Source organism: Leptidea sinapis, chromosome 1 (genome assembly GCF_905404315.1).
Source record: "Leptidea sinapis chromosome 1, ilLepSina1.1, whole genome shotgun sequence".
NCBI lineage: Eukaryota > Metazoa > Arthropoda > Insecta > Lepidoptera > Pieridae > Leptidea > Leptidea sinapis.
Window position 1 is genome coordinate 2,931,045 of NC_066265.1, and position 26,249 is coordinate 2,957,293.

The 26,249-nt window shown below is 34.7% G+C and overlaps 3 protein-coding genes across 3 annotated transcripts in view; 1 reads left to right on the forward strand and 2 right to left on the reverse strand.

The window, feature by feature from the left end:
- Positions 1-41: 41 nt before the first annotated feature.
- On the forward strand, positions 42-8,058 carry LOC126968380 (contactin). The gene is made up of 3 exons (XM_050813386.1): positions 42-3,653; positions 3,866-4,051; positions 4,810-8,058. The coding sequence occupies exons 1-3, from the start codon at positions 231-233 to the stop codon at positions 5,101-5,103; spliced, it is 3,903 nt and encodes a 1,300-aa protein (XP_050669343.1). The 5' UTR covers positions 42-230; the 3' UTR covers positions 5,104-8,058.
- Positions 8,059-8,437: 379 nt separating this feature from the next.
- LOC126968653 (uncharacterized) lies at positions 8,438-16,499 on the reverse strand. Its single transcript, XM_050813682.1, has 7 exons — positions 16,204-16,499; positions 15,921-16,125; positions 14,455-14,528; positions 12,767-12,841; positions 11,641-11,742; positions 10,197-10,322; positions 8,438-10,079 (listed from the first exon to the last, which is right to left on the reverse strand). Exons 1-7 carry the CDS (start codon positions 16,372-16,374, stop codon positions 8,478-8,480), a joined length of 2,355 nt encoding a protein of 784 aa, XP_050669639.1. The 5' UTR covers positions 16,375-16,499; the 3' UTR covers positions 8,438-8,477.
- A 6,147-nt stretch (positions 16,500-22,646) lies between these two features.
- The window catches only part of LOC126968374 (uncharacterized), a 220,972-nt gene continuing 217,369 nt past the window's right edge, over positions 22,647-26,249 (reverse strand). Inside the window, exon 15 of the mRNA XM_050813371.1 lies at positions 22,647-25,267. Within this exon, the coding sequence (XP_050669328.1) occupies positions 23,735-25,267 (1,533 nt within the window). The 3' untranslated portion in view covers positions 22,647-23,734. The remainder of the gene's footprint in view (positions 25,268-26,249) is intronic.

A 26,249-nucleotide genomic window follows, 5' to 3' on the forward strand; every position in this document is an offset into this window, starting at 1 on the left:
TTATTTAGATCCTCTTTGTACAATGCAAACGTCAAGTCAAACCGGGCGGGGCTTGATACTGCGCAAAGTCGAATTAACCGACCCGTAAATTTTGTTATTGTTCTATTTAAAATGAATTAATAAATTATAAAGAATGTTGTGTTCAAAGCTTTAAATAAATCAGAATATTATCAACGTAATTAAAAAAAAGAAGCTTTGAATCTTGTTATGTGTCGAAAACAATACCAAACATGAAAGTAAAGTGGTTTATATTTTCACTCGTAAGTTGTGTGATTGGACAATTACCAGAGTCTACAATTCCTTTTAATCCCAATTACCAGATACCATATGCAAACAATACGTCCTATCGCCCCGCGCCTCAAATACCTTACGGCAGTTTCTCGATGAACAATGACTATTCGCACCAAAGTTCTTTCTATCAGGACAATGGTGACTCGGATATTTACGGCGGAGGTGATAATGAAATTGATCCACAGAGCACTGCCAGTTATTACGCTGGGTTGGATTATGAGGAACGCTACCGCTGTCCACCGAATTGGGTTGGCTTTAAAGAATCTTGCTATAGATTTACCAAGTCACCAAACCGTCCTAGAAACGAAGCTCGTAAAATTTGCAAAACATATGACGCTGATTTAGTATCAGTTAACAGTCCAGAAGAGCATGGTTTTGTTATTACAACTCTTATGAGAATAGATCCCCAGAAAGGCTCATGGTATACTGGTGCTCATCAACAATCACCAGGCTACTGGGCCAATGATGGGGATGGCTCTCAGTTATCAGGCCTAGAAAGTGCATTTTTTGATGATCGTAAGTTAACTTATACAAGTTACAATTTGTTACCTCGTGATTATCTAGTGTATAGGTTCTCCCATGAAGATGGTAGATGGGGTTTGGCTCCTGTTGAAGGCACACAGTATTTCCATTTTATTTGTGAAGGTCAAATTCAAAGGCTACATTACTTGATTGAAGAGCAAAGGTCTTTTACTTATGGTCTTGAAACATATGATCCAGAAAGAATTCCAAGGGGTCCATACTTTATAAAGGAACCAGAAGATACTATATATGATCCATTGAGGAATCACCATGTGCAGTTGGTTTGTATTGCCGGAGGTTATCCAGCTCCTACATATCATTGGTTTAGAGAGGATTATCAGATTGACAGTCCAGTTTATACTGAAATAGACCCACTGGCCGATAGTAGGTTTATCCTAAGTGGAGGAACTTTAATTATTTATGACCCTGATGCAGATAAAGACAATTCTAAATATCATTGTACGGCAACTAACAAGTTTGGTACTATTAGATCAGAATCAGTAAGGTTGTCATTTGGTTACATAAGGGAATTCAATCAAAAGCGGCCCATTGAGAGTGGTAAACAGTACTGGGGTATGGTGATGTACTGTGATCCACCTTCTTTTTATCCATCTGTGAATTTTCTTTGGGCAATAAATTATTTCCCAAACCTTGTAGAAGAAGACAAAAGAGTGTTTGTATCATATGATGGAGGGTTATACTTCTCAGCCTTGGAAACAATTGACAGAGGTAATTACAGCTGTAATGTTATGAGTAAAGTATCAGACGCTGGTAGGAATGGACCATTTTTCTCTCTACTAGTGTATCCTCACTCTGACTATCAACAGTTAAAATTTCCAAATAATTTTCCTAAAGTTTTCCCGGAAGCACCAATAGTTGGTCAAGAAGTGAGGTTTGAGTGTATTTCTTTTGGTTATCCTGTACCATCATACAACTGGACAAGGACAAATGGAAATATTCCTAAAAGGGCCTCCCTGAGTAACTTTAACCGAGTGTTGACAATTCCTAATGTTGCTGTTGAGGATGAAGGGGAATATGTTTGTGACGTACGTAATGATAGAGCACACATTCATAATAGTGTTTTCTTGAAAGTCCAAGCCGAACCAAACTTCACTATACCTCTGGCTGATAAGCACATGGATAATAAAGGTGATTTACATTGGAACTGTGAAGCATTTGGTATTCCAGATGTAAATTATACATGGTGGAAAAATGGTCAAAAGCTCTCAATGGAGAATTTGGAAACTGAAGATAGAGACAGATATATAATACAAGATAATGTCTTGATTATCAAATATTTAGATCCTACAAGAGATCCTGGTATGTATCAATGTGAAGCAAAAAATCAACTAAAGTCCCGATTTTCTTCAGGACAACTCCGTGTACTCTCTTTAAAACCATCATTCAAAAAACGTCCTTTGGAATCCGAAACATATGGCTCTGAAGGTGGTAATGTAACATTAAAATGTAGCCCAGAGGCTGCTCCAAAACCAACATTTACATGGAAAAAGGATAACATTGTCATTGGTGCAGGTGGTAAGAGGTTTATTACGGAGACTGGAAATCTGATCATAAGACAGTTATCTAGAGATGATGAAGGTGTGTACACCTGTGTTGCCAAAAACCAGTATGGTTCTGATGAAAGCAGAGGACGCTTGATAGTGTTACGGGCTCCAAGATTTACTGAAAGATTACCTCCAAGGATTACAACTAAAGTTGGTGAGGTAATCTTCCTACATTGTAATGCAGAGATTGACCCAATGCTTGATACAGCTTACCTTTGGAATCATAATGGAATGCGAATGAAGGAAGCAGCTGATATGTTTGCTAATAAAAGAATAAAAATAGAGGGAGGGGAGCTAACAATATTTGATATAAGTTTGACTGACGTGGGAGAATATGAATGTATTGTTAAATCTGCCATAGGTCGCATATCTTCTCGAACACTTTTACGTATTGAAGGACCCCCAGGGCCTCCAGGAGGTCTCCAAGTGCTGAACATCCAACGAACATCTTTTACACTAGAATGGACAGACAGTAATCCTAATGGCCGACCAATAACTTCTTATGTTGTCACTGGACGAACACAATGGAATACAACATGGTACATTATCAGTGAAAATGTTGTTAATGTTGTGGAAATTGATAGATATAATGGACGTAAACGTGCCACTATCACAGCTACTTTAATGCCATGGTCTGTGTATGAGTTTAGAGTTCAAGCAGTAAACAGTTTAGGTGTAGGTAAAGCATCCTCACCAAGTCCACAATTCTCAACTCAACCTGATAAACCATATCAGGCACCTCACAATATTGGAGGTGGTGGAGGTAAAATAGGAGATCTTACGATTACTTGGTCACCATTACCACCGTCACTACAGAACGGTCCGGGAATACATTATAAAATATTTTGGCGTCGTAATGGGTCTGAAGTTGAATTCCAATCTCTCCTGCTTAAAGAATTTGGAAATGCTGGCATGCATGTTGTACATGTTTCGTTGGATTATTTCTTCACTCCTTATAATGTAAAAGTTCAAGCAATTAATGACATCGGGCCTGGGCCAGAGAGTGATGTTGTGACTATATATTCCGCTGAAGATATGCCGCAAGTGGCTCCCCAGCAAGTATACGCGCGATCATTTAATTCAACATCTCTCAATGTAACTTGGAATGCTATAGATCAGTCACGAGATAGACTTCGAGGAAAATTGATTGGGCACCGTCTTAAGTACTGGAAGCAGTCAAACAAAGAGGAAGAATGTATCTACTACTTGTCAAGGACTACACGTAATTGGGCTCTCATTGTGGGTTTGCAGCCTGATACATATTATTTTGTGAAGGTAAGAAAGAATTATTGTAAAAGTTTAATATGTGATGTATTAATAATATTAAGCTGACAATATTTCAGTACAAAGTAAAAATTAATATAGTTGTACATGATTGATTTTGCTATTATCTTATCTAAATCAATAGTCCCACATTGTAGTATTTAGCCATTGAACATCCAAAAAAAGAAAAAAATCATGATGAAACACATAAAATTAATTTTCAGGTAATGGCATTTAATTCTGCCGGTGAAGGGCCAGAGAGTGAAAGATATTTGGAGCGCACATATCGTAAAGCACCACAGAAACCTCCTGCCTCAGTCAATGTATGGGCTGTGAATCCCAGTACAGTTAGAGTTGTGTGGAGATATGTTCAACCAACAGCTGAAGAGGAACCTCTGATTGGATATAAGGTAAAATATAAAAACTAAGTACCATACTAAACTTCTATCAAAATAATCAAAACAGTACTGCAACTGCTTACATATTCAAGCATTATTTAAGTAAGATTTCTGATAAGGCCACTTATGGCTGTTTTCAATAATGTATCTCTAGTTACAGATACTGTGCTGTCACCGTCTAATGACAAGATCTTATCTATCCATAGTTATGTCCAATATAGTTACAGTCCAATGCTTTATGTCGATAGGTTATTGAAAACAACCGTAAATAACTGTCAAAATCATACTCATTCCAAACCAAACTTCAGAGGTTTTTTTTTATGAGAAGTGAAAAAAAATTATTGTTATTAGAATTAAATTTCACAATTGCATTTTAAATATACTTGCTTAATTTTTAAATATATTCTGTATAAAGACATCTTGACATTTTATCCAGTTGCTCCGTAAAAAATTAGTGCTATGTTTATTTCTTGTTTAGTTGTTAGTTAGTAGTTGTAGTAGTTGTTAGAACCTAGTTTGTTCCCTATTAAAAAGTATAAAAATAGAAGTATAAAACCTGTTGAAATGATTTTCATAAATCATATTCAATAAAAACTTCAGCATTATATTGGATTAAATTTAACTTCTTGCACCTGTTCTTCTCAGGTCTGAGGCATATGTTCGAGTTGGTAGTTAGATTCTAATTTTAAAAAAAAATTCAAGAAAATTATTATGGAAAGAATGATTTTCTTGTTTCATTTGGTAATTATTTATGTATGTTATACTTTCAGGTGCGGGTATGGGAGATAGATCAAGATATGAGTACTGCTAATGACACAGTGGTTTTAGTAGAACATAAGTTGGAGGCATATGTCATTAATCTGACTCCGGGCAAGACCTATAACTTGCGAGTCCTGGCATACTCAAATGGAGGTGACGGAAGAATGTCATCCCCACCCATCACATTCCAAATGGGTGACTATCACAGTGATGCTTATGGATATTATGTTAAAAGTAAGTCGCACACCACATCCATAACTAATATATTATTAATCATGACATTAATTTATAATTTTGTAATGTGATTATAAAATTTACAAGCTAGATTAAGGCAAATACTTTTATAAAACATTTACATTTTTATATTCTTTTAGTATTATCCAGATGTGATGTTGTTTCCGGCCATTATATTATTGTTTTTAATATTTTTTATACATTTAACATAGAGACATTGTTAATTAAAATGGCTAACTTCCAGTGCTTGGACTTAGTACCTACATCAAACGGTTATTTAGCAGTTTTAGTTATTTAATCTTGCATCACTAAAATTTTGTGGATTTTACATTTTTTTTTTTCAATTTATATAGACTAAACTATTTATATTTTAGCTGTTTGACCTGAGTTTTATGACAATAATGTTCATTTACACTATATATATTATATGCTTGAATTAAATTGGTTTTATTCAATTCAAAAAGTCAAATAATACAAACTGATTGACGAAACCAAATTAAGTCAAGATACCATAAGTGTCTCAAGTGATAGAATCTCATAGATATTATGGTTATTGATATGTGAAATCCGAGCCACGCCTAACTTTAAGTATATTTTATATGATTACAAATAAGTAAATTAGTTTATATGAATTGCTTTATATTTTATAAGAACATTGCTTACTAAACCTATTTTTAGGTATCAAGTATCTTTCTGTCAAACGCTAAAATAGGTTTAATTAGCTTGAATATGGTGGTGTGCCCTCGGACGAGTAAAATAAGGACTCCGTGTCACCTGAATAGTGAGGCACCAAATCAAGCCGGTAAACGTGTAAATACATAGCCCCACGCATACACTTACACAAGCCGATCGGCCGCATTTATGAGATTTGCCATAGTCTGTGACAGATCAGTTTGCGTCGCAATAAAATATTTTAAAAATGCCGTCGTGCGTCGTGCAAAAGTGTAAAAACGATACTATATAAGTATTTGTGGCCATATATGATTATTTAAGGGAGAAAAAATTGTGTATCTGGTATACCCCGTAACTGCACACACACTAGCATAAAGGTGCTTCACTTGCTAATATCACGGCGCGGAGTCCTTTTTTTTACTAGTCCGTGGGTGTGGCTATAATCAAGACATGTTTCATAATGCAATGTGAATATAGTTTAGCCTGATACCAATTATTTTGTAATGCCAGTCAAGCATTATCCGGACTGGCCAATCATTCATAACGGCAACGAAATAGATCAGTAATTATTAAGTGTGTAGAGATGTACAGAAAGCTAGACAAAAATTATTTTTTAACCCTTCTAAGACGCTCCTGGGCATAAAATATTTTTGTCTAATAAAAGCGAACTTTACATATCAGTTATTTTGATATAAAATTTTGTACTGATTATAAAAATTATAAGATAGACTAGACTATGTAGCATTTCATAAATAAAATTATTTGTGTGATGATTCTTAAGAATTTTTCTTATGATTAGTAAATAAACAACATCAGTAATAAAACTCATGTTCTCATTTATAATATTAGTAAGAATAATATAAAACAGTATAATACACAAAATTTATGTAGCAGTTCCAAACCGTACGAATTGTATTCTCGCCAACTTCCGTGTGTTTGTAGTATGAAGTGGTTGTAGCCCTTAGCCCATAGCCCATAGTCAAAGTATTACAAATAATCTTGGCATAAAGTTATATCTAAGAATTAGAAAATACATTTTGCATAAGATTGGTATTCTATTCTTCCTACTGTGGCTTCTGTGGAAGACACACCACAGATTTGCCAGTATCATGTTAAAGTAGACTACCAAGCTATGAGTATGTGTCTCCTAAGTTTAACGGTAATGATCGGTATTAAGGCGACACTAAATGCCGGCCTTGAGCGATATGAGTTCACGGCGGCTTTGTAACAAAGCCAATATTTTCAAAATTCTTGCATCGAAAATGTAACATTTTAACAGGCGCAAACAGCTTAATTGCTTACAATCCTCATTATTGATTACTAATCTGAATAATTGTACCTACACAAAAAGTAAAAGCTATAAGAACAACTTTTATGAGAGTACTATACTAAACAAATGCATCATTCCGAGACAAAACTTGTTTAACTGCAAACATAACTGGTTTTTCATAATAGCTCTGGAGTATTAACTTTAACCAACAGCAAGCATTAGCAACCTACAAGTAAGACTTAAGGGTATGCGTAACAGGATAAAGTTGTGTTCATAGCTCCAAATGCTATATTTTCACCACCAAACTTGTCTAAAAACACCTTGCTTGCGTGTTTTCTGTTTACCCTTCGCCTTAAGATTACATAAAGATTGGTTTATTCAGACGTGTACCTAACGTTTCACGCATTTATTTGAAAGGCTTCCTGACATTCGGAAAACTTCATAATTATCATGGTTCAATACCATTTGTTGTCAGTGTACCAGTTGTTAATTACCAGTGTTGTCGGCGATATATACAGTACCATTTGTTGTCAGTGTACCAGTTGTAAATTACCAGAGTTGTCAGCGATATATACAGTCGCGAGCAAAAGTTTGGAATCACTTGAAATTGGTTCCGGGCGATCTTGCTTACCTACTAAATAAATTTTTAATTATCATAAAAATGACATCATTTTAAAGGTTCAACTCTAAACTTTAAACTGACACCGAATTCATTAAAATCAAGCCAGTATTTCAGAAACTATCCCGGATTAAGTGAAGGACTAACGACGTAATTGATTCCAAACTTTTGCCCGCGACTGTAGTTAACATTTTGCATTTATACCAAGTTTATTAGTAAGCCGTAAGACTATATATGTATCTTGGATTTTAAAATTGGAACACTTCCAATATTTCATATTAGTTTACATACTGTGTTAAATAAGGAATAACTTAGTGTTATAATAAGTATTTCTGTACTTTGTCATAGTTACTTAGTTATTATTGTTTAGCAATTTTAAGGCTCGAACCTCGAATTAATTGTATGTTGCCTTATTATTGTTACAAAAAATCTTTTATTTTTAATAAACTTGTTTCGACTTAAAAAGTGATTTGATTGAATTCTATGAACCTTTAAAACATTTACTTACCCGCCATTAATTTAAAATATTTTTATTCAAAATAGGATATGATATAATCACTCATTGAAAATGACAATCTACCACCCATTCGAAAAAGTACCTATGCCTGAGACCTGAGAACGGGCGCAAAGAACTTAGTGGGCTTTTTTTTTGATAAAAAATATTTATACTTAGTGTTAACACCACCACAGCGCTAAGATACTAAAAAACTAACGAATCTTAAAATCTAAGTTGCGTTGTTAAATTATATTGTATTAATCATGTTTGAAACTTATTAAATACCAGTGAAAATCGGCATCACTAAAAATTTTAGTTAGAAATAGAGTAAGAAATGCTCATTTTTACGAATATAATATATTTTTATTTACATTTCTACAAAAACAGCCTAATTATCTACTATTTTGTGCTTAACCTTACGTTTTAAACACTTCGCATCAACATTGCGCAAGTCGTCATCATTTAACTTTCTTTTACAAATATTGTCTATGCTTTCTTCCACTGAGTGAAATTGTTTAAGTGGCAGTAAACCCACAGCGAACGGTATGTCCTCTTTGGGCATTGCGTTTAAATTATCTGTTTCATCAGAAATACCACTATTTTTGCTTGTAACACAGTTGTCATCTTGTGTATTGGTCATTTTTTCAGTTAAATCAATAGCAGAGTCTACTTGATCTGGCTTGGTGTTTAGAGTATTTTCGTCTCTAATATTTTCACTAAATGTATTTTCTCTATCCCATTGTAAATCGGTCGCTGCAGCTGGAGAAAAATTCTTATTCGAATCTATAGAATCAATTGCAGCAGCACTTTCATTGTCATTTTGAAATATAGAGTTCAAATTTTCAATATCACTCTCTTTACAGGTTTCTCTTAAATTAAGGTTAGAGTCACTGTTGTCTGCGCGAATTTTGTTTTCCAAATCAATTAAGTCTTTCATTATTTCATCCTGATCTTGAACTCTAGTTTCATTTCGATCACTGTCGTAACTTCTCTCCACATCCGACTGTTTCGTCGACGCGATTAAACAATCTATGTCGTCTTCTTTAAACTGTGGTGTTTGAGATAATTGTAAGCTGAAGTCATAGCAGTCACTTCTAACAGGGTTTAGTGGATTGAATTGGTTAGACATATTATCGTTAGAATTCTTCGTGTCTAACAACGACATGCTGAAACTAGTGTCCAGCGAGGTACTTGCTGGACACAAGTGGTCAATGCTCCTCGATTCACCAAGTGGCTGATCTTCGTAATACTTCTTGACGTCTTCGCTCATTGATTTTGTGAAAAACTGCATGTCATTATCAATACATGAAAAATCATTTGTATTATCGCTGTCTATCGAGCTACTGTTATTTTGTAGTCCATCTCCTATAACACCATAATTTTGCGATTCGTTGTATGTGTCTAGGCCGTCAGGTAACAAGGAATTTAAACTATTAATTGCATCTTCGTGCCCAATAGTTTTTTCAAAATTGGAGTTGTTAGACATAAAATTATTGTTCGACCCGATTAACATTTCGCCACGTTTTATTGACTTGGAAAGATCATCGATGCTTTTAATTTCACTCGGATCTGCTACTTTTTCTATGATATTTGGTTGCTCAATTACTTCATATTGTATCTCATTGCTTTGTACCATGTCTAAAAGGACTTGTTCGTTCACATTTATATATGATCCATCGCCCGACTCAAATAATATAGGTAGGTCAGTTGGTAGCCCAGCATTTTTCAATACGTTGACATATTGTGACATAGCATCACTAATGCCGTTATTACAACTTTTATTCATATCTGACGCTGTTGCAAAACTAGAAGTGACCGTTTCATTACCTACAGAACGTTCTTTAGAAAACGGCATGGGTGTGTCCAAAACATTCGGCGAAACAGTTCGATCCATATATATCAAATCACTATCCATATTCATGTAGTTTGAATTAGATTCTGGTTCGCAAATAGTGCTGACAGCTTGTGACAATGTTCTGTCCATGTAGTCCTTAAAAAGAAAGAAAATAAATTAATAAATAAAGTCATTTAGCAACAACTGATCAATTCTAAGGGTTGATAAAAATTATTTCTTAGTTTCTCTATACTGGTGTTTATAATGCAATACCTGCATTTGTCTGCTCTGTAGGTTCTTTAAATGATGTATGGCCTTTCGCGAGTCTTGTTCTCGTCTCATCAAAGCTCTCTCTGCAGCTCGACCGAGTGTTCCACTCCCGTCCCAACTGCCATTTTGCTGTAAGCCCATTCATTTATAACTACTAAGTACATGCCTTGAACAAATGTGACTGTATTTTTTGGTAATATAAGAAAATATGTCCAAATCGAAAAAAAGGGTTTCTTTTTGATTAGCTAAAAAAATAAAACTTTATTTGCATATTATATTCTCTACGGGTGACTGACCGCTAGTGAATAACGACAATCTTTTTTCAAAAATATTTTGGTAAAGTGAAACGACCAGTTGGCATTTCTACACACAACGTGCGTAGGTGCGGCACTAAACGCCTTGTCATAATCTAAATATTTTACTGCATTTAATGCAATTTCAGTGTCAGCCGGAAGACGTCCACTTGTGGACAAAGGCCTCACCCAAGCCTTATTTATTTAATTACATGAAACCCTAATTCATTTACTAGAATAACAGTAGAAGTTGTCAATTCGTATTGATAACCCCCAGTTCCAAAGTCAGTTTGGCTATTGCCCCTTCCCAATAACTGGCGATTGCTCGAAATTTTGAATATCTGTGTTCTAATATTGGCCGAGGCACTTCATGTCATCATCATCATATCAGCCGAAAGACGTCCACTGCTGGACAAAGGCCTCTACCAAAGATCTCCACGATGATATGGCCTGCGCTACAATCATTTAACGTATTCCGGCGATCTTATGGATGATCTGGAGATCATCTTGCGGATCATCTATACCAACACTGTCTTCCGGTACGTGGTCGTCATTCCAGTCAGTCCTAGAGTTTACTGCCCCAACGGCCTCTCGTCCAACTATGTGCCCTGGCCACTGCCACTTTAGTTTCGCAATTTTTGGCCCAGGTTGGCATCCAGGTCTGCGTAACGTACGTCATCACGAGAATGTGCGAGGCACTTTTATTTATTTATTCAATCCACCAGTTATACATTATCTATTAAGGCAGACTACACAAGACACTTGAGTATAATGGTCGAAGGGCTTATTGGGGGTTTTCCTAGTGATCAACGAGCAAATTGAGGGGTTTAAAATGAACAAGGTCCATTTTCTAAGTCCTCACCTCAGTCGACTTCACTGCGCACGATGAACGACAAAGTTGTGGTGGTATTTAGAAGAATCCAACTTCTAGCACTAGCGGCTTAAGATTTTTATTACTTCTCTAACTTACACTTAATGAGAACTTATAAACGGTAAAGCCGCATGGGACACGTTAGTAAATATTGCCAATTATTAAGATAGTGCCTTGGTACCCATGACTGAAAGTTCTCTTTTCTTGTAGACATGGCTTACTCAAACGATATTTGTAGATTTGAATGACAATATTATCAAATCTATAAAATAGAGTAACTTACTCGACAACTAGGTCTTCCTCTGGATCTCCGAACAGATCGAAGATCGTAGTCGCCGCTCATTACCTTGTTCTCGATATCAAACGGAATGCGTAGCACTGCGTCCTATATAAAACCAAAGAGTAATGAAAGGATGATATTGTGAATTTCAAATATTTTTATTCAAAATAGGATCTAATCACTTATTAACGTTAAAATCTACCACACAAATATATAACTCGGACCTGACAAGAATGGACGCAAGGTACTCTGCGTACCTACTAAAAAATTCTAAAATAGCCTGAAGGCGGTCATTAAGAAAGTCATCATCATCTCAGCTGGAAGACGTCCACTGCTGGACAAAGGCTTCGGTCCTGCGATCCCCGCATCCAACCTATTCCGGCGATCTTGACCAGATCATCGGTCCATCTTATAGCGGGCTCTCTTCCGGTACGTGGTCGCCATTCGAGGACTAACGGCCAGCTGTCCATAGAGTTATGTGCCCTGCCACTTTAGTTTCGCAACCATCTGAGCTATGTCGATGACTTTAGTTCTCTTACGGATCTCCTCATTTCTGATTCGATCCACATCTGCGTTCCCCGTACCTATGTCATCACTGGCAACACACACTGGTAAACATTTTTTATCAATTCTATTACATTTTGTTACACAGAGTTTTGTAGGTATATTTTTTGGGATCATGTAAAAGCATATGTATACACCGCCCAACACAACACTTCCTAACTTGACTTAGCCGAGTAGGCATAATCAGTTTGTGCATGGTGTTAACATAATGTTTATCACTATCACCTATACTAACACATCAATGATTATCTGCTACGTCATCGGTATGCAGGTAGGTACAATCAGGCTAGCGAAACTAAGAAAAAAGCGATTCACGCGATTGTATAAAACGTGCAGTCTATGACAAATGTCGGCTATACTTTTTCAAATTTATTGTAAAGAAAGGAGATCGGATTACTACGTGGCCAATCGCGATACCGTAACTACTACTATTTCAAACTTATGTCAAATGACTGCACGTTTCATACTAAGGTAAATTTCAATTTTTACTTAGATCGTATCTTATCTTACGTATTTACATGATCTTTGGGTACAATGACGATTTTTATGATTAAAAAAAACTTACGTCAGTATTTCTGCTGTCCGCTTGATTTGAACTATTCATTGGTAATTTAATATTCGAACTGGATTCTGTACCATTCTGGAAGAGTTATAGATGTTTTTTTACAAATGTCGACATAGGTACTAAAAAACTTATAAATACGTCTATCTTGGTGACTAGCTCCAAAACTAGGAAAAACTTTGGCAACAAGCTCCTTTGAGCTCCGTGTGAGTACTGAGTAAATTTCAACATAATTGTTAGCTATTTTCGATATAAACGAATATTATTTATATAAAATAAGAAATATGTCTTGTTTAATTAAATAATATATAACCTGGAATCGTAACATCGTGAATTTTTTGATAGGTAGCTAACAATACTTCTTTTCAGAATATTTTGTTTATACAATAAAAATAAAATAGGACTTTATATTAAATAGAAAAGCAGAGCATATGAATGACAATCTAATTATTTTACTTCACAGAAATAAATCTCGAATTATTTCTTTATAGAAAACAAGACAAGGTTTGGTTCATTGTAGCTTAGATTAGAAATGACATCTAGGAGACATTAGTCTTTAGGCAGTGATAGATAGTAATGTCCATATATCAGACTCGGGTTTCCACTTGCGCGGACATCCCCTACCGACAATAAACTTCTATGGTGGTAACTCAAAAGCTTTTCCAGCAACAGAGGCCATGAGGCCACCAGTTACTACGGCGTACTGCCAGCACTGTTTATTTCCCGCGCAAATTTTTGTATGGAATGGTATTGAGTGTTCGAATCTGTCTGTTCAAAGCTATACGTACATTATTCGCCTTCATTCCATTATAAAAGTACAAAGGGAAATAGCATTTCCTGATAACAAAATAAGACCAGAAATCGAATGAGATCGTGTGGATTACGTCGTTAAGTCAATCAAACTCGACGACATTTCGGGCGTGTAAAAAAAATTAAGTCAACCATCATCGGAATACAAAAGATTAAAGACACTCGAACCTCAGACGCTGTGTCCTTGGCGGTAGGAGTAAATTAGATAGGTTAGTTGGGAGTTATTGTTCATTTTGCCAAACTGGAAAAAGCTCTGCAATTGTTTTCACTCGTGTTCGACAGACCAAGAGATGGTCAGACTACAACATGCGCCCTTGATTTAAACGGCAAGGTGGACATGGTAGTGGTAAGTACAGGAAAATAACAAATGGCTCTCCAAAATTACTCCTGAGTAATAAAAACACCATCGACATAGTGATTATGCATAAATCATAACATATTAACACAAAATGGGCAATTCTCAGCTACCTACTTCAATTTAATAAGTTAGCTAGGGCTCCTTCATAGGTCTTGGTATTCAATTTTATTATAAAATACCAGACAGTATAAGTAGGACTCACTGAGCACAACTTCAAGAAATATATTAAAGCTTCTTTGACAAAGAAGGCTTACTATAGTAGGTATAGTATATTGTGTAGAGTATAATGATGCATGGTTCTGCACAGGCCACCTAAAATTGTATAATATTACATTAAAATGGCTGAGTTGTTATATGATTTAAAAGATGGGCTGGAAGTCTCTTATCCGTTCTTCTCCCCATGCCCCTTTACGAACTGATGTAGCTTAATGACGTTTACCGAGTGTTGTTGCAATATGTTATATTATTGTCACTCCCTATGGTAAATAAATATATTGCTGTTTAAAATTAAAAGTGAACTAACCTGCGTGTGGAGGTCCACGAGCGACTGTGGTGGACGATCTATTACGACAGGCGGTGTGAATACTGGCAACTCACCTTGAAAAAAAATTTATGGAACAGGAAATCAATTTTAAGTCACGTAATAGTAAAGAGCTGGCTAGCAGAACCAGAGGAATTCGCAAAACATTACCGGCCATTCGAGGGAGCTGCTGTTTGAAGGAACTTCCGATTACTTCAAATCAAATTTTCAATAATCAATCCCACGACTCGCCACAAATTACGATATCATCGCCACCATCTGGATGTGTGGCTTTCCTCCTCAGTGCGGTTTTCAAATAACTTTGTTTCACGTATAACCAAGCTGTTGAATGAGCTTCCTTTTGCGGTGTTTCCAGAACGATACGACATGGGTACCTTCAACAAAAACACGTACACCATAGTAAAAGACTGGCAACGCTCCTGTGATTCTTCTGGTGTTGCAAGAGAATGTGGGCAAGGCGTTGCTCACTTAAAATCAGGTTACCCGTCCGCTCGATAATTTGGTTGGGTGGAGTTTCCTGAGAAAAACATTGTGGAGCATCTATGACGTTCATTCAGAAGGTAAAACTATATGACCACCCATATAATAGCTCAGTCGTTGGCGACCCTGCCTACTGAGCTAGAGGTCCTGGGTTCGAATACCCGTAGTTGCAAACATTTATATGATGAATATGGATGTTTGTTTCCGAGTCATGGATGTTTATAAGTATTTAAGTAATTATATTGTTGAGCGAAGCTGAGCGGAGCTCCGGGTGACTCCAATTGAATTCTGTGTTAAATTGTATTAAATATGTACCATAGTACTATGTACTACAGGCTATGTCTAACTGTAGGGCAAAATAATTTGTGTAAAAATCTGTCAATATTAAAACAACCCGACTTCAAAAAAACTATTCCAAAACAATAGTTAAAATAGGCATTATAAAGTAAAAAAATACTGCGAATTTTTATAAAATCTTATTAATCTATTGTCATTCTTCGAATAACAATTATTGTTATTCTTGGAACCGACTACGTGACGAGCTGAAACAATTACAGTAAAAGAATAAAACTAAATTTCCTCCCATTACAAGAAAAACTCCCGATAGTTTTCAAAAAAATTCTTGATGTAGGTTAGACCTGCAATTTATAAATTTTTGAATTCTATGTCTAAGCATTTGTTTGGCCGCTGTCTTTGGACGTGCAGTTCACAGCAGCTGTCGTCACACTCTTTCCAGTTTCTAGACATGTAACGGCCGTTTCAATAACGTATATCTAGTTACAGATACATTGCTATCACCGTCTAATGACAAGATGTTGTCTATCCATAGTTATAGTCCAATGCTTTATGTCGATAGGTTATTGAAATGTAAGTAAGCGTAAAAGGATAGATTTGTCTACCTCTAGTAGGTTAAACTAAGGATAGATAGGTTATTGAAAACGGCCGTAAATGATCTAAGAGTTACTTACTGTTGTTGTTTATTCCAAGTCCTGCTTTCGTAACTTTCGATAAACCTTTTATTTTTAGAAACTGTGCAGCTGATACTAATTCGTCTAAATATTCTTCGGGGCACTGCGTCTTGCCACAATACATAAACTCCACTAGACATTTCATAACACCAAAACGCATGTTCAATATTATTAATGGTTCTCCGGTACGTTTCTGCAACACCTCCTGAAATATCTATTATTTAAAATAACTGTTAAATAAATAGGTGGACAATTTATTATTATTTTTTTGCTTAAAACTTACCTGAAAATATGCACTACATGCGGCAAGTACGGCTTTGTGTACGCGCAAAGTGTGAGAACTACACATTAGTGTCATATCCACAAGAGATTGCATCTGCAAAAGTTTACCAAATCTCGACATCATGTGTTCAGAATAATCTTCATAGTGCAAGCTGTATCGTATCGGTGCCATTTTTTATAATATGTTTTTCATTCATGTGTACACTGTCGCTCACTTAGCTTACTAGAAAATGACATTGCTTTTCAAACATTGAAACAAAAGACTGTCAGATATTCAAAAACATTCTTTCAAAATAACAACACGCCAGTTTTAAACATCGTCTTGAATAAATGAGGTTTTAAGCTATATATAAGTACATAAAAATGTTATGTTTTCGAATTTTTTATGTACAACATTGTATTCATATGAAAACACATTATCTTTAATAGACTTTTTAATTTCAATGTCGGTTTGTTGTTCTCTACTGATTCTTTTGAGATTTTTACACAACTTTGTATTCATATTTAACGGTGTGTTTAATTAATTTATATATCATAGATGAGAACGATATTCCAACTTTCTTAATATTTGAAGTATTTTTTCATCATTAATAATTATGTTAAAAATATTTATTATATTTCTAATATGGTATATTATGATATGTATAGAATTCAATGATAAGAACTTAAAATGTAAGTTAAAAGTAGGTACCTTCCTTGGCTAGAGAGATTTCCCTACTACCATTGTAAAATTCTTACTATACAAAAAATAAATAAATAATTTTAAATATATACCAAAACCGTTAAAATATTCTATGTGCTATTTTACGTTTTATTGTTAAGGAGGTATTAAATACAACCAATATATCATAATAACTAACAAAATATTATCATACCGCATAATTAAGGTTATATAATGTGATGTATAGTAATTACCTAGGTATTTGAAAGTTGAAATTGCTAAAGTCAGGGTGTCGAATTCGGATGTCAGCGTGCGCGCGCGTAAAAATTCAAATAAGGCGCCAAAAGAAATTAGGTATAAAAAAGAATATTTTTTAAATAGTTTTTTTAATTTATAACCATTCCAATCCCAATACGCTAGTACACGTTTTTTTAATGACAGTAAAGGCTGAGACGAGCAGAACCTTCAGCTGATGGTAATTGATACGCTCTGCCTATTACAATGCAGAGCCGCTCAGAATTCTTGAAAAACCCAAAACTTCTGAGCGGCGCTACAATTGCGCTCATCACCTTTAGACATAAGATGTTAAGTCTCATTTGCCCAGTAATTTCATTCGCTACGGCGGTAACAGATTACTGCTTCACGGCAGAAAAAGGCGCCGTTGTGGTACCCATAATCTAGCCATGGCTTCATGGTGAGCTCTGGTCATGGTTGTGTGATCAACACATTTCCATTCAAGTTTTTACTAAAAAACTTGAATAAACACTAATTTATAGACATAGACATTATCTACTTTTCTGTGCAATTCGTCCTTAAGATCTCGTTCTTCAGTCTGATTTCAAGTAAACAAACGTCAAACTTCTTTCTATATACCTAATGTTGGCATGTTTTCAATATTCATATTATGAACCTTTTAAATCGTTTGTCTCTTTACTATGTTATCGCGATCCGCAAATATCAAAGACCTTTTATGTTTTATTTACCATTTAATTATTTTATCGATTAAATTGGAAAAAAACCTGTCTATAAACGGCGGTATTCTCAGTTACTAACCATAATGTCGTGTGTACCGACTTTTTCTAAATTCGGTTGTAAAAATATGGATGTTGTTCTCTGTGGTGTCAATTACAAAACTTAACATAACTCAATCATTGTAAATAAATACAAAAAATAATATGGTGAAATTCTTTTATTTATTTAAAAAATACAGAAAAAATATTAAGTAGGTAGTTAGTAAATGAATTTATTACAAATTTGTATTTATTATTATGCATTTATTATGTACAGGTACTTAATGTGAATTTTATAATGGAAATAATTTGTTATCAAAGTATTCATAATAATATTATAATGTTTTCTATCACAGACTAATTAAGTACATTCTTAACAAGAACATTACATACACGCATAATACATTAATACATACATAAATATACAAATACATTTCACAAATTCAAAGTATTATAACTTATTATATGTAAATTATTATTTTTTATTTGCGAACATGAGAGGCAGTAAAAATTATATGAAAGTCCTCAGAAAATATAATTTATAAATGTCAAATTTAATTGCAGAAGCGATTGACATTTTCACAAATTTTAATGTCACGAAACTGTGAAAAGCCATAAAAGACATCGGCACAAATATGGAGTCTTTTAAGTACCATCGACAAATTTATGATTTACTTTGCCGATTTTTCTCTAAAATCATAAAAACTGTTTATATTTGCACGAAAAAGACTGTATGACAATTGGTGGACTGCCACTGTCTACTAAAATTATGACAGTTACCAAAGAGAATTTAAACACTACGTTCAACAGTTACTTAGGAAATTTTGTATGTTCACGCTAATTTCGACCAACTTGTATAGACTTTAAGAAAATGATATTAACCCACCTTAATGACGATTTAATTTTGTCGATAGTACATTGAAATGGCATAGCTACAAGCAAATATTATACACTCTTTCCCCCACTGACGTGTATAAATATCACTGGACAGGCTGTTACATATGTTTGAAAGCAAATTTTTTGTGGCTATTTGAAGCGCCACTCGCGAATGTACAGAGAACTAATTTTGATATATAATGCAAATGGCTGCAAAGAAATGTACAATACTCTGAAGTATTTTTGCATTTTGAATTAATTTCGTTCGTTGTCCGTGTTATTTATACTTCAAGAAGCAACGTAATAATGCCAAAATGGCGAATATCAAACAGGCACAAAAGCACTTTGACAGCCGCCAGTCCAGTGGTACATAGTAGAGGTCAGTGCTTTAAGAAATTTCGCGGTCATCACAAATTAGACCTCGTATTTGCGATCTATCATAGATAATACATGGTCTGGTCTATTATAGAATTATAATAACTGTATATTCTAAGCATAATTTCAACTGTAATACTGCCAATACTATACATAAGAAATAAATTAACAGTTATATTAGTCAACGTAACACATAAATATTGTTAATAAGACAATTTAATTGCATAATATATTGGTATGATGAGAACAATTTTATCAACGAAAAATACCGGTAGGTATTTAATAAAAGATACTCATGAGATAATAATTATACAATATTATATTTAGCAACAATATACACTTACGGCCTTACAAATAAAATTGGCATAAAGTTATAAGTAAGCATAAACCAAGAATATGTGAAATGTTTACAAATAGACATTTTGCTTACGAATGGTTTGTTCGGACGTATAACGTTTCCCGGGTTTATTTGCAAGACAGCTTGTCATTCGGAAAACTTCAGAATTATCATTGTATTGACAGTGTTGTCAACGATATTGTAAACCTTTTTGCATTTTCTTTGTTTATCATCAGTTATAACTTTATACCAAGTTTATTTGTTAAAGTCGCCGTTAAAGTGGCGAGAATATATTAAATATACGTTGAGATAAATATAGGTATGTCCGTATTTTAAAGTATGAACACAATTTTTGAAGTGAAAACTTCATTGGCCACGGCGATTTTTGTACGAACAAATTTTTCATACATACGTCACAAGACGTGTTGGTATGAAAAATTTGCTCTTTGACGTCTCGCATGTGATGTTTGACAGAAAATTGAAAATGTTTAATTTATGCGTCTAGAGACTTTGACTTTGAGCCTCTATTTTCAGCATGCGCACTAAAGTTATAAGCCTGGCCTGTTGTCATGCGTTGTCTAACTGCAAAGGCCTCTATCTGAACGTATATCAGCCTATTGTTTGGAATTTATTTTATTAGATTTTTTGTTTAATACCTATAAAGAAATATATATATAGGAATAATTTTTATACATACTTATTAATTTTTCTTAATGTTAAATTTAAAAATTATTTTACTGGTTGATAAAGTAAATTTTCATTAAGAATACCGATAATTTATACGTCAAGATAGAGCATGTTGCTGCTAGACAACCGATGAGAACAGGCCAGGTTTATTACTGTAGTGTGCGTGACAAGCTACGTCTTACACTCGCAATTTGTATGTCACTTGTGTTAGTGTGCGTGCATTGCTCATAATACAGGTTTACTGTCACAGTCTATCAAGACTTATACATGATCCAAGAAAGAATGCTTCCTAAAATAATTTCCTAGTTAATATATTCTAAAATATTCCCAACAAATTTTTAATGCTAAGAAGTTTTTACTTTTACGTGCAATTTTAGTGACATTTTGTTTTTTACAAGACATCTGATATAGCAAAGTAATTGGAGCTATTTCAACATAGGAATTTTTATATATTTAGTGATATATTTATCACTCTACCAAAAGACTGAAAGTACCAACTGGGCAATATTTACAAAAAAAAAAACTTAAAACTAATACACATTTCTCTATCTCGACAGAAATATTAATTTGGAATATAATAAGAAAGCGATGAATATAACATTCAAATAAAGTTATAGATAAATACAAATTTGTAACACGTCCAATACTTTTAGTAGGTTTTAGAAGTAATTTTAAATTACAAATACTTAAATTTATATTTTTTACCCTTACTCTCCTAAAACGAAGCTCTTACACATGTGGCACAGCCAGAAAGCATTCGCGAATTCATACTGAAATATTTCGAAATGCTTAAATCTTAGATTAAGGAGTGGTCTCCGCTGCGCTCCAACTAGATACCGCAGGTGATACCGTACTCAAGCCAGTCTCGAAGAATGTATAACGTTGACGTCCCTCATGTTCTGTTAAACTTTGTTAATCATTGAAACTAAAATACTGGGTTGCGTAGTAATACTTTGTAAAAATAATACTACAAGAAATAAGAAAGTCACTGTGATCACATATTATCAGTAAGTATTTTGTATTTTGATAATTTCAATGTAAAGTAACACGAAGCGTATGTTACAAAATTTGAAAGATGCCATTGAGTGTCAAGATTCCACGCACACAAGCATCTAATAGTTGCCGTAATAAAAAAAGGTATTGTTATTAGGTAGTGCGGTGTCTAGTTAAAGAGCAACGGAGACCAATCCTTAATATAAGGCTTACTTTTATATCTGAGACAGAATATATTCAAGTTCTTGACAACAAAATAAAGTATTTACATTTTAAAATTCAATAGTTTTCTTTATATCATAGCCTGCTCCTTTTTTTTTCATGATCAAATTATATTAGATTAGTTGGTTAAACCAGTTTATTTTCAACACACTTGCTCGTAAAGTGAGTCCTTATTACATCGTTCTTAGGACCATATACCCAACTACAACATACCCGTGCATAATAGGATTATGCCTACAAGGTTAGGTTAGTACCTAACTGCAAATTAGAGAGAAAACAGAGCATTCAATTTTACCGGGTAATAGTTTTTTAATATGTGCATTTTATCACCAAAATTATAATTTGAATTAGGCTGAATGGCTATATGTCATCAATCAACTTACATTTGGCGTGAGCAAAAAAAAAAACTTTACGCGCGCTATTAGCGCTAGTATTTATGTATATGTATTTCCCATAATTTTCATATTTTGTTTGTATCGCATTTGTTGCTGTGTGGTAAATAATTATAATAATGTCAAGTTATAGTACAGAACATGAACAATTGATAGATTTAAACCAGAAACACCAAATGTAACACAAATTTTGAAATTACCATCAAAAGCAATCGCGAATATTATTTTGAAAATTGTACAATCACTTAAAAATTATAGATTTATGCAATACATGTTTACTTTTTCCTCGCAAGTGTGTTGAGAAGTGTACTCGTGAACAACTTGCTCAGTAGACACTCGACTGATTTACGCCCTCGCCTACTGCTCGTACTGTAGCCTACAACCTCGTGTATAGTGACCAAATTAGCTCACTTGTATCTTAATAAATTACAATGAAGTTTTGACGTTTTTCGGTTACATAGACTTATTTTTATATATAATGTATGCTTTGTTCTTATATTTTGAACTAAATTTAAAAATATCTTGTGATAAATGCAATTATATTTCGCAAAACCAACTTAATATTAATAGTATCTAATTCTATCTACAACAGTAACTATGCTTAGATGACGTATTGTCTACCCAAATGTACTTCATTCAATCTCAGATATTTTTCACAATATTGAATTACAAATTAAAATGTAGTTAATTAGTATAAAAATATTTCATTATGATAAAAAGTGGATTAATAATTAACGTAATACTTATTTTTATTCGTTATTTCCAATAAATAAAACGCGGTTTTTAATAACCTATTTATTTATTTTTGATTTAATTAATTAATTAGAATGACTATGAAAAATATTTTACAAATGCTTGTAACAAAATAAAACGTAGCATTAAAAGAATCTGTAATTTCATAAAATATTTATTTGATTGACACATTTAATTGACAGGCATTAAAAATAATATCAATTAGAAAGCTTAATCAATAAGCAAATGTTATTGTACTTAGCACATTTAATATACTATAGTTTAATACATTATATAAATATCCAAATAACGCCTACCACAAGTCTGAGAAATGATGGAGGAAAATAATAATTTTTAGATAGAACACTGCTTTATAACACAATTTGCGAATATAATATTGTATTGACTTGAGAGATAAGATCCGATTAACATAAAGTGTCAAAACTGTTTTACAGTCACAACGTCCCGCTGACGTCATTTGATCGAAGTTTCTAGTTATGTTCCACGTGTTTTTTATAAAACGTTTTAAAGCAGTTTTGATCTATGATTTACATAAAGTATCAAAACTGTGTTGCAGCCAAAAACGCCCGCTGACGTCATCTGATGGAATTTCTAGTTATTTTCCACGTGTTTTTTTACAATACGCTTTAAAGCTGTTTTGATCTATGACTTACATAAAGTATCAAAACTGTTTTTCTGTCACAAAGGCGAAAACAATAGTTTGAATATCCGCAAAGAATCTTATATATGAATAAAATAAACTACATAAATGAACACTTTTCACGGGTATGAAGTAATCTGTACAATAGGTACATAGTAGAAAAAATAGAGATTCATTTGAAGAGATCGTAAATACAGTGAAACAAGACCATTGCTAGTCAATACAATATTAATTGGTAATAAGAATGCTAACAGTAAAATAAAATCTCAAATCCAGCTTGAACTCAGCAATGGTTTGTTTCAGTGGCAGTTTCGACTTAATTTAGCAAATTACAATATTTACAACAGCAATACGTACAGGATTAATATACACATACATTTAATTTTGTTCGTTAAAACTTATCTCTACGGGAATGTTCATCATCATCATATCGGCCGGAAGACGTCCACTGCTGGAAGAAGGACTCCCCCAGTGATGGCCATGACGATCGGTCCTGCGCTGTTCTCATCCAATCTACTCCGGCGACCTTGACCAGATCGTCCGTCTGTCTTGTGGGTGGCCTACCAACACTACGTCTTCCGGTACATTAATTGTCGATTATTTTGAGAAACTCTTCGGGAGTAATGTTAATGTCAGTCGCGGGTGCGTCTGTGGAGTTCGGGACAGTGTTTTTGAGTTCGCCAAATGTGTACGTGGTGCGTTTGGAGTTAGTTCGCGGTTTGCTGGGTTTGGTGCCGGGGATGGATGCTTCACAATCTAAGCTGGCACGTTTGTTCCAGCAGAAGGGTTGCCTGGGCTCAGCGCCGGCAGACATCGGCATGGCTAACTGCAGCCGAGACCTCGCTAACTCATTGTCGCTCAACTGTCGCTTTAACCTCTCCTTTCCAACAACCAACTGGAAGCCCTTCAGGTTCTCCTTCGAATTCAACTCCACTTCACTCAGCTGCCTCTTCAGTTTGGCTTGCGAGGATCTGTCGACTAGACTGTTCTGTCGTGTTCTACTCTTACACCGCGGCACTAACTCGTGGCTGCTTCCCGAGGAACTACTAGTGTTCGTGTTGCAAGCATTCCCCTCGCTCGCTTCGTTCGTGTTCCTCCTCAGAGTTTCAATAATGTTGTAGAAGTTTTCGATGTCGCAACTGCTGTTGTTGCGAGACCTGTTGACATTGTTGGTACTGTGTCGTTGCGGGCGAACCTGCGCTCGAGGCAGGTGACCGTAGCTGCTCTGTCGGGATATGAGAGCCGACGTCTGCCGCCGTGGCATACTGCAGCTCTTCGGCACGAACGCGTCTTGCGACACTAAAACGTTTTCGTACACGTGCGCATTATCGAGGTCGTCTTGAGCTATCAAGTTCTGTCTACTCTCTGTCGTTTCGCGTTTGTGACCCACAGAGTTACTTTTCTTATGGCCATTTCGTTTGGTTTCAATCACTTTACCTAATTTACAATCGCTGGCGCTCCGTGGGAGCATATTTTCGTATCCGTGATCTGGAACGTCTTTATTCTGAGCTATATCTACGGGTGAGTTCGTTGTGTTGTCTACTGTGCTCTTAATGGCTTTACATTTAGTATTTATATTGAGTTTCCCATTTTCCACTGAAGTTAGTTGGGAAGATTCATGGCGTTTCCTATCCACTTCAGGTTTGGAAGACTTATCTAACACAACTTTAGTTTTATCACTTTTACAAATTTTAACACTAAATCGGAAGGGGGGTTTGAAGACAACCTGTAGCCTCGCCTTCTCTCCTGAGAACAGGTTTGTGGCACTTTTAGATGGCCTTGTTTTTCTTGTGCTTTTCGCCGTTTGTCGGTGATTCCTTTCTGTTAAGCCTACGGGTATTGATTTTGATTTTGGAATGACAGCTGGCTGTGGTAAGGTAAGAAGCCATTTCTGTACTTTAGACAGCGCTTCTGTGTCCTTCGCCGGCGAGGAGGAATGCTTCTGCATTGAGCTGTAGTCTATGGTCTCTTTCTTAACTTTGACTTTACGTTTGGTGACTTTGCCTTTATGTTTGGACAGGATCACGTGTTTGGGTGACTTCCCGTCCGGGTTCGTGACGACGGCTGTTGCTTCCTTGTTCACCTTGTCATTGTCTTCTATCACTTGCGTCGCTGGTTTCTGAAATTGAAAAATAAAATTTTAATAACTGTTTGTTCAAAAAATCAAGTTAATAAGTATAAACATTAACCGTACTATTTAAATAAAATACTTTTCGAACGAATAAAACGTGTGTAATTGTAACTGTATTTCTACATTACGATTTTGCGTAAAATTTCGATTTTTATTATTATTTTACCTAACCCGAAGTTTTGTGACCTTTGCAGAGCACGTTTTCAGGGGGACTGCGTTTGACAGGAGTCGAGATGTTATTTGTCAAAATTGTCATTGTGAAGTTTAGCGCCATTTTAAAAAGTATTCTATTTAAATATGAAACACTCGCGTAAGTCAAAGAAAATACTACTGTTTAAATAAATAAAATCAAATAGATGCCCCTAATTTAAATCTACTATATATACTACATACATACATATATTAAAGTTTAGTAAATTTTGCTCCATTTATTAAAACTTTTATAGTAACTTCTGGCTAGGTATATCGATGTTGAACAAACCCTGAATACATTATTATAAAATTGTAATTTTACGGCGCGCTATTCAAGCGTTTTTTTTTTTTTTTATAAAAAGTTTTGAAAATACTTAGTAGACGCAATCGCCTCGAAATAAATAGTTTTTAGCGTCGCCTTGAAATAGTTTTCATTTATACATTATTCACGTACAGTAAAAAGCTAGAAGAATAAGAATTAAGAATTGTTTGAAGCAAAACGCGTCTATTAGGCAGAGTTTTCGTTCAGTTATGATTTGAACGCGCTTTGAATACAACGCCACGCAATGACAAACCGTTCAGTGACCCATATTATTGCTGGTACGAAATAACAGGTATTAATTCTTTGTGAAATGCCTTTTGATGGGCTTAAATTTTCCGAACATTTACCATTGTAATGTATATTTTTTACACCATCGGAAAGTAGAGATTTCAACGAATAGAAAGCACACAAACTTTTGAAAAAAGCTGATATTTTGACGGGTGAATTTTCGATTGA